Raw genomic sequence first — 10,000 nt, 5'->3', positions numbered from 1 at the left:
TATCAGGTATATTTTCCATTTCTTCAGGACTTGGTTGGCTGTGGGAGGCAGTTGTTTGTCTTGGCGTTGTTTGTTGGTGTAACCTCCAAGCCATTTCTGATCTTCTGCTTCTTTGGTGTACTTTTCTGTGATCGTTGATCTCAGTAGCTCTTTTAGCGCTGTAGGCGAGGGTGTTGTAATCGTCTTGGTTTCGATAGCAGCTGTTGAGTCTTTACTTGCAGGTATTGTAGTGTCTGTACATCAAAGTTACAGATGTTTAGTAGATGGCATAAATACTCTTGTTGTTACTGTGATTGTTCAACAAGTTCATTATGTTACTGGTCGACTGTCAAATTTGCTTTCATGTTATCGCCTATGAAGACCCACTGTAAACAGTGGTCGGTGCGTTGTTGTCATTGGTAAGTCGTTTTTAGGGTGTGGGAGGTTGTAAGCAGCGATTTAGCTCCTGGACAGATCGCATCGGGGCGAAGTAGACATTAATAAGGTCCTTGAAAGGTATCCCAGCGCGCTTTAGTACCCGGTGTAATGGCGCTTTGAGGCCTTGGAGATAATCTAGTCAACAGTAGCATTCCAGTTTAGAGTGTTGGACAGGGTTAGACAACGGGCCTTGTGGGAGGGCACGCTTTCTAAGGTTTAGCAGTTTATGGTCTTCGGCTAGAGGTCAGACGCCAATCTAAGGGTACATATCACCATCTGTAGAACCCCGATATAAAATCCGCCAGCGAACTTTAAAACATATATTACATCTCGCACACGGTTACATTACACACACCCTACTTGAATAAATTGCCCTAGCTTTTAGACTTTAACAACAATACAATACTCCCGTAGGACCACGCTACACCTAATAACCATTAACAACAATAACGACATTCCAACGATAACTCACGCTACGACACTACACCATCTCCTTGCATTTCTTGGGGTTCAGATTCACATTTTTGCAACATCAATCAATCAATCATTCAATTTATTAAAGTCATAGCGTGGGATTGAAGTTGCCCTCAGTATTCGAGCCAGAGGCTCATGTATAAAACGCATGACAAAAACAGAAATAAAAAATAAAAGTAAACTCATAATAACAATAATATCAAAATTAAGTAGGAGTTACATAGATTGTGAGATGTTACCCAAGTCACTTTGTATGGAAGACGTCATGCCAAATTGGATCACATCTGATCAAGTATTGTAAGGTAATAGATTCAGCTGGCCGGAGGAGCAATGAGTGCAATGCCTACAGCTAGCCAGGTTGTTTATCATAATCAGGAACAAAATTGGACGGAGCTTTGTACCGTCTGGCCTACCTGCGTGACCTGACAGCCACTCAGATGTAAAGTGATCGATCTTAATTTAACAGCTTGTCGTCGACTACTACAAAAACTGCACATCCATAATTATCTGCCTCTCATATCGAGCTGCATGCGTCTGGATACCAAGATGGCATGTCCATGAGGCAATAAGTTGTAAATGTTCCCTTTAAGCAGCCAAATTGGTTAGGATTTATTGAATACTTGACATTAGTCAATTAACCATTCAACAACAAAAAAATCCTCTTAGAGTCTTTCCCTAGAGTTGGGAAAATGACCGAGGACAGGGAAGAATGGAAGACGGTTGTTATTGGCTCAAGCCCACTCTCAGGATATGGGTGTGATCCTTCCAGGGCCGGGGCAGCATCTGTTTTGTTAGAGTTAGAACAGTCCACTTGTTGCATTTAGGGGCCATTCATGAGTGTGAATGTGTTTTTTTTTAAATTACGTAGTTCTTAGTTCCTTTCTTTGGTTATATTGTAGTCTACAATTCTCCTTGTTTCAGCTTTCTCCCTGGACTTCAAGATAAACAAGAAAGGCTGACACTTGAGGGCGTCGAATCTCGTATGGAAAGTCCATATGTTGCGTGTACGACCAATGACACCTTAGTGAAAGGTTTTATTTACTTTCGAGCTGGGGTAATGGGAGAAACTGGTTGTTGTAACGTCACGTTATATTACTGGCATCTTTCTTTGATGCTTTTTTTTAGATCGTATTGCATGCAAATATTTGAGTGATTGGCCCAAATAGCGTTTTTATAGTTAATTAATAACGCATCTTCTCTACTGTTATTCAATAGACCAAACCGGCTAACTCAAAGTTGTACGCAATTCAAACCCTTTGGGAATTAAACGTTTTGTTCAAGGTATTTCCATATCATTTAAATGCAAGTGCTACATTATAATGCAAATACAATACACAAAGAAGACCAAAGAATCTTAATCCCGGGAGATTTGAATTGGATACAACATTGAATTAGCCGCTTTGGTCTATGAATGTATAAGGTTGTCATTTCATCTCTCTTATTCAATTAGGAGCGAACAATACAAAGAGAAAGACAAACTTTTGTACTTTCGTGGTCAGTTCACAATAAGCCTTGACCGAGCTCGCAAAGGTACCTTCTACAAATATCTGGTAGTCAGAAAAGGAACACCTATCTATGAAGAGTTACTCGAGTTTCCACCAGTTCAGTACAGGGCCATTGTCGATCGTGTGTTAAAAATTCGTGAAAAAGATATTAAGCCTGGAGGTAAGTGCTTACAATTATCGGTAAGGACGGAGACATAAGTATTATGCCTTTGCTACGATACTTTGAGGCATGGTACAGGAATCATAATAAAGGAAATTCTAAACCGGGGAAGAAAATCCCTAAAGATGTGGCCAAAACGAAGAGATTCGAAAAAAAAGCATTTCTGAAGGGTGCCAAGTAAATGCAAGTCGCTCGTCCAAACAAAACCAAATGTCCAAAACAACAGGGCCTTTGGATAAAGCGTTAACACAAATTAGAAAGTTCTTCTAAGTTTTCTCTTGTTACTTCACATGCTTTTTGGTCATATTTTCGACCCAAGTTGTCGGTCGTCTAAGAGAAATGTGTACTCCATATGAAAGGCATTAAAATTAGGGCAGCCGCCTGTCCGGTCAACCCGGACCTGATGTGTGTAGGTGTTCATTGTGATGCTTTACGTTTAACGCCGCGTCTTTGGGAGAAAGAGATTTGTGCAAAATTCGCGTTTAAAAGCATTTCCCAATACCATGGGCTCTTAATGCACGATTATTCTACCGCCCAGTCTAGCCTGCGTAGCCGGCGATTTGGTGAATTTTGTAAGCTTCTTTCAGTGGGGTTGACTTTCGAGTGATCGTTTTGAATGTAATTTCCGCTCTTAAACCTAGACCGAAGTCAAAAGAGCAAAGGAAAGTGGAGGGGGCGAAGAGAAAGAGCGAGAATTCACCTGAAGTTAACCCCGCAAGATTTTCGAAACTCCCGTTCGCCGGTGGACGGGCAAAATATCATTCCTGATTGGCTGTTAGTGTGAAAAGACAAAACCTGCATGCCAGTCAACCTTTACTACTCCCTTTCGTGTAAACAGGACGAAAAGAGCCGACGGTCTGCTTTTAAAAAATCTGGAAAATTCCTTGCGGGAGTAAGACCAGAGACGCGCTGTAAAGTAGCTAAGAAAGAGAGGTGATATTTTGGTGTCCTTCTAGCGGGATTTGGCAATCTTCGGCAGAAGATGCTCTGGACAAGGCATTTCTCAAAAGATTGTTGGCTATATCATTGTCGACTTTTCGCACAACAGTATAAACCCTAACGGTAAGTTGAAATCTCAGTTCGATCTTGTAAAATTTTCCCTATCGAGATACGAAAAATATTCCCGCCAATGTTTACACAATGTGCTCTATGATTTGTTCTCTAGTTGACATCAAATCCGTGCTTGCCACACATGATTGGAAATGGGAGTTTTCGAAAATCTTGTGGGGTTGTTTGCAGGCGGTTTCTCGCTCCTTCTCTTTGGTTCAGGTTTTCGCGCTGCTGCCGCCATTACATTCAAACGATCAATTGAAATCAACCAAACCGAACCGGAAGACCTTAGACAGGAATGACCAGAACCAAAGTTGCTGACCAGCGGTTTTCGTTAAAACAATGGCTTGCTGGGGGTGCTAAGTCTCGCGGGCTCAGAAGACCTGATTGTGGTCATTGTTATTTAAGGTTTTTCAACCGATCCGGCCGTCTGCTACGTCAATCTCGTCCCCAAAGGCATCGTTCCCTTGACCAGCGGTCGGGAAAGATGGACTCTGGTCAAATCCAAAAGAGGCCATATTTGATGTAGTATGTGAAAACGTATTTGTTAACGGATGTTAGTTTTTGCGGGAAAAATTGAAAATTGTTTGCGGTGTTTTATGCGCGAGGACTTTTTGAACCCTGCGAACCTCGTCGTGGGGAAAAATTGTTTTCAACTGCAGAGTTTCGATTTCATGCACCAAAAACCATTGAACTCTGCAAATATTTTCCACGTATAGTCGGGGGACCCTTCACGCACGCGCGGTTATTCAACCGGAACCAGAGTTTTCTGGTTCCGGTTTTGGGTAATTCCAGAGCCTCCCGCGCCAGTTTCGCTGGACAAGGGTAACGGAAACTCTGGGAACGAGATTGCCTGCAACGCAGGCAAGACCCACCTAGACCCAATCATGGGGATTCGTTTTAACCAGGTATTCCAATTATTGGAAGGGGCTGTTTAAATCCATTGCCTTTCGTTCAGCACTTGGTAACAAACATTGGCATGTCTTTCTCAATACCTTTTCGTTAGCAACATGGAACCAAATTGACGGAGTGTCTTATGTCTCTAATGATCAAAGTATCTTTTCCTGGTTTTGGAGCTCGAATTCCTTCTCAAAGGACGAAACATTGGAGTATCGAACCAGAGCGCTGTATTTTTTCCTGCCAAAATGGGAAGGTTTCGTTGTCGATGGCAGAACTGAAAAAATGGATGCAACTGAAGCACTTTCCAAACTGAATAACGTCGTGAGTTGCCTGTCAAGTGTTTGGACGCATGAAATGGGCTACTTCAAGTTAAGGCAGCCTAACAATTTTCATGAGTCAAAGGTAATGTTTGAGTTTTAAAACTGTTGTTAATGTCGTTATAAAGGTCTTCAATAAATATTATAGTTATTCAAGAGGTGAGGAGTATGCTTTTTACAGCTAGAAATTAATGACAATAAAGACTTTAATAATGTGTCAAAAGCCTAGCTTACACGGAATGTAAACTAATTGTGGACACCTAACTACCTAACTACGTGAAAGAATAAAACAAACAAATAAACAAACGCGAAAACCCTGCCCACCCCATAAATTATTCTAGATGACAGTTCTTACAGGTGTCAGTTCCGGCTCAAAAGAAGCAAGTGTTTCTGACTCGTAATGTGCATACTTAGTTCGGACCCATATTACAGCACCAATATATCTAATACCGTGTTTCCCTTAGGTGTTGATATTTGTTCTCGGAATCATAAAATTATCCGAACTTCTCAGGTTATAACTTCAGTAGCTTAAATTAAAAATATTTAAGTAGGGCATAAATTATACTTGACGTTGTACATTGCCACAATATACTGAAGAAGAATTGGTTCGAGAGGGAACGGGCCATAGAGCTAATGCTTTGTTGGCATACGAGTGTGGAATGCCGTTTTTATCAAAAATACTTCTTGTCATATATAAAACTTATTTCTATTTAAATAAAACATCTTAGCTTATACATAAAATTTGCTACAAAATGTAAAACTTGTCACGCCCTATGTAAAACATGTTGAAATATAAAACTTTATATATATAGACTTGTTTGAAAACAGACCTCACAGTCAAAGCCCCATGGGTATAGCATAGATCAGATCATGATCACTGAGGTCAAGCTTCATTGTTCTACTTGTAGCAAGGTTGCTGGACATCAGTGACGCAGAGCTGTTGAAATGACGACTTCGCGTAAGGCTGCCGACGTTGATTGCCTCACGTTGCTGTAATAATCGAAACATTGACTCATTTATGTCCTTTTGATTACCACTTTGCCTTTCCATTCTGTTTTGGTCTCTAAGACCATCAGCAAGACTTGGTAGTCTCTCAACGAGGTCTCTGTGAGAGGCCATCTTGCTAATCCTGGAAACCTGAAGTTCATCGCCTGGTTCTCGCCCTTTGGCGCGGTACTGGGTTCCAATAGGCGTATTGCGTGACAATGACAAGAAGTACTTTTGATACATAGGCATTTCCATATACAAGCGACCTAGTCAGTTAGATCAAACATGCAATGCTAGTAATTTACTTGGCCCACCCACTTTAAGTTCAAGAAGCACAAATTGTGCCTCAACTAGTATAACTGCTAGTAGTACATGTACAAGCAAAGTTACTGAAAGTGTCATGAATGTGTTCGATGATATTGAGGTGCCATTTGATTTCGAAGTCTCCGGCGAATAACAAGTGCCCTTGCAGCCCAATTTTGAATGTCGGGAGCTGTCTTTAATAAAAGAGAGAAAGAAAGAAACGAAACCTTATTCATTTAACACAATGTATGGGAGAGATACCAGAGGATATCCCTTTCGAGGGTATCTGCCCGGATCTTATTAACTGTGAGTAGATTTTGATGAGGGAGGAAAACCAGAGAACCCCGGAAAAAACCCTCGGAGTCAGATTGAGATTGACTGAAACTTAGCCCACATACGACCTCGAGGCCAGGGTTGAACCCGGGTCGCAGAGGTGAGAGGCACGGTTAATAACCGTTTTTGATTCCGTAAAAAATGATATTACCTAAAGGACCGACTAGGTGGCCATAAATTTTATTTTTCTTGTATTTCTCTTCCTTCAAGGCACTAATTGACTATTTCACACGGAAGATGCTTGCAAACTTTGAAGTTTTGAAGAACTGCAATGCTGGCTCAAGGGAACACACATCTGCGGTAGTGTCATCACTAGCCATTATTTTGATTGTGGAAAAGTACAAGATCGACTTGAAAAGAGAAGAAATCAGCTTACTGTTGAGATGCTTAGCACTTGATGCCGACCCAATGGAGAAAAAGTGTTCTGTTTACGAGGCTGTCCTAGCTGAATTTAGCGATGGTCTCAGAAAGTGAGTATTTCCAACTGCGGTTTGCCTTTGGGGCTCATGGAAAATGAAATGAAATTGAATTTGGAATTTAGAATTTATTTTCCCACGGAACACCTTAAGAGCGCTCAGGAGCTCGTTCAACTTGTGTCCGTGCATTCCGGATCGAACTGGAATTTGGCAGTGTTGGTTTTTGAGGAGAGGGGAAAACCGGAGTACCCGGAGAAAAACCTCTCGGAGCAATGAGAGAACCAACAACAAACTCAACTAGCGGAACTCGGGTTCACTGCTTTCTGGTACATTCTTTGCTTAACTGTAAACGCGGTTTATAATAGGTACTTTAAGATCTACGACGGCGACATCGACGAAAACGTCACCTCAAAATATAACTTTACTTCATCCTAAGTCTTTCGCGGTTATTTGATCTCGTTTTCTTCGTTCCATGTGTGCGAATTATCCTAAAGCTAAGTTTAGACGAGCGGTTTAGAGTAAAATTATAGAATGAAAGATTCGCATTTGTGCGCTCACGTTGTCACCAAGACCTCACAAATGTGTTGATTTCACGTTGCAGATTACCGCACAAAATATATGTGAAAATGCGTGTTGCACATGCAGCACGATTAAATTCCCACTTTTAACCAATGATATTCTTGTTCGTGGCGTTGTCGTAGCCGTAGCCGTAGCCGTAGCCGTCGTTGTTTCTTAAACTCCCCATTATTTACTCGTGTTGGAAGCCTAAGTGAAGGGTGGTGGGCAGTTAATTCTGAGCTGCACGTGAGAGCCTGGTGTAAACCACCCAGGCAAAGATGCTCACAAACACGGCTTAGGCCACCATGGTTTTGTGTTCTCTACACATTCCAAAACAATTTCGAGATTGGCTTTCATAGGCAGGGTATTACACTGCATTTACCCTCTATACGCTAGGGGTCATTTAAGGCAATTGGGTATCCCATTTTCTTGCAATAAGAGAGTAATTGTGAAATTGCCTATTGATCGCTTCTTCAACTCCTTGAATATTTTAAAGGGAACTGAATTCTCCTTACTACATTATTGTTAATGTGACAATCTGCTCATTTTGCGAGGACAGGACAACAATAGGCAATGATTTCTTTCTAATAAATCCTCATCAATTTAACCACCTTTGTTGCGCACAGACGCCTTTGTAATATACATATGGTTGCAGGGACAAGGATATTTCATATCCTCTTATGATTCTTTTCGTCCTGCCTTCGTTTTTGCATCCTAGTGATCAGTATATCTTCACAGCTTCTTCCGGAAAATCTTTTCTCCAAGTCTCAGTGATGATTGATCGTGACTATAACTTATTTTATTAGATATGCAGCTGAGGCAATTGAGAATCTTTGTAATCTTCTAATAAAGCAAGCCTGGGGATCCAATTCAGAGTGGCTTTTGGCGGTACCACTACTACATTTCCTAAGAGACGAATCAAAACCCTTTGAGGAACCAGACATGACTGGATGGCCAAAAACCATGGCGTGGTGGGGAGCCGAGAAGCTCCGCATCAGAGAATTTCGAGTATCTGCTACGGCTACGAAGTAAGAAATTTATCTTCTCCGTAGAGCAGGAATATTGTTAACTAAATACAATCGTTGTCTGTACTTTTCAGCTAGCCAACCAAACCCTAACAACAACGCTATACCAAAGCCGAAAGTGATTCCTCTATGAACACCAGCAATATACAATGCCAGATTGTATAGTTGAAGCAGGCAAAAATTTCCTTCGTTTCAGAAAAAAAATATGGAACGACCATCGCCCAAGAAATTGTATGCGGTTATGCGGACTCCTCAATGCGATTAACTGAAGAAAAGCCATGCAAAATTGACTGGGCTTGATATGTTGCTGATTATGTCAATTCACTGTACCCGACTATCACTTCTGAATGTAGGCTTAACATGTGATATTCGCTTGGCAACGTCGACGGACGTCGACGCGGAGTCATTTTTACGGACATCTATGCCAAACCGATAGAAAGTCACCTTTATCTCCCGTTTTCGATCTTACTTTCCCCGCTAACGCACATTTAGTAATACTGGTCATGGTCATCTTTGCTTTCTAAGCAGTTAACTAGGATTTTTTTACTTCTTCTTTTAACTTTTCTGGGACACAACTTCTTATCTGATGGACGCTGAAGGCTGAAACGTCGCCTTTGTTATTTAACCGGAACAGTGAAGAATTTGGTTTGTGGGGATCAAGTATCTCTCGATAAAAGAGACGAAGCACTTTTTGACTTTCGTTTCAACTTATTTACTACAAGAACGTAGAAACCAAAGTGGGAAAGAGTTCCATCTCTCTTAGGGAGAAACACTTCCCTAAAACAAATCCGCGCAACCAAATCTGCAATCGCAACACCGTTTAACTGAGCTGCGTAAGATATGTGAAACTCTCGAAACTCAACGTTAAAATTAAAAAAATCTTCGCAATCTTCTAATAAGACGAAATCAATCTCTAACTTCTGAAACAAAAAGTGGCTGTGAAACTGAATGAATAGAAAGTGTATTCGACAAAATATGATGTCCCAAGCACAGATCACAGATATCTACACTCGAGAAAACATACATTGGCCTTAGGCACTCCACGTAAGAATCACACATGCATGCTCTTTCGTAAACAGAAACGTGACTAAATTCATCAAATAAATATAGAAATTGAAAAGCAGGAACAACCATAAATGGCGGAAAGTAATATGAACGAGATCATATTCCAGCATTAACGTAAAACGTAATTTGTGTTAATGGAGGAAAAAATATCTCAAAATACGCAAACCGCGAAAATGACTTACGTACTGGAAAGCTGGTGTACTAACTTAGAACAGACACCAATAAACCGATACCTACAACTTCCCGCACCCTAAAAACGACTCATCACAGTTCTGCCCAACGTATTCTACGATACACGTACAGGCCTTAGACCTATAGACGGATCGAAACGCACCAATCACTGTTTGGTCTTTACGGCCAATTACATCTAGGCTCAACTGCATGACAGTCGATCAATAACGTCACGAATAAGTGATGGGTTCTCCATTGACGGGTAAAATCGTTTGCCGTTAGAGTAAAATCTTAAAGTGTCAGTGGCACTTACGGGAGT

General features: G+C 41.1%; 1 protein-coding gene across 3 annotated transcripts in view; it reads left to right on the top strand.

Annotated features, from left to right (window-relative positions):
- Positions 1 to 10,000, top strand: part of LOC137984298 (E3 ubiquitin-protein ligase rnf213-alpha-like) — a 99,929-nt gene that overhangs the window by 9,870 nt on the left and 80,059 nt on the right. For 2 of the 3 annotated variants that reach the window (XM_068831442.1, XM_068831432.1), the window contains exons 6-10: positions 1,813 to 1,893; positions 2,342 to 2,556; positions 4,613 to 4,908; positions 6,657 to 6,916; positions 8,227 to 8,448. In XM_068831442.1, the coding sequence (XP_068687543.1) occupies positions 1,813 to 1,893; positions 2,342 to 2,556; positions 4,613 to 4,908; positions 6,657 to 6,916; positions 8,227 to 8,448 (1,074 nt within the window). The remainder of the gene's footprint in view (positions 1 to 1,812; positions 1,894 to 2,341; positions 2,557 to 4,612; positions 4,909 to 6,656; positions 6,917 to 8,226; positions 8,449 to 10,000) is intronic. The other variant, XM_068831450.1, reaches the window with a different exon arrangement.

Source organism: Montipora foliosa, chromosome 2 (genome assembly GCF_036669935.1).
Source record: "Montipora foliosa isolate CH-2021 chromosome 2, ASM3666993v2, whole genome shotgun sequence".
Taxonomy (NCBI): Eukaryota; Metazoa; Cnidaria; class Anthozoa; order Scleractinia; family Acroporidae; genus Montipora; species Montipora foliosa.
The sequence above is the reverse complement of the archived record's forward strand: the minus strand, read 5'-3'. Positions and strand labels throughout refer to the sequence as shown.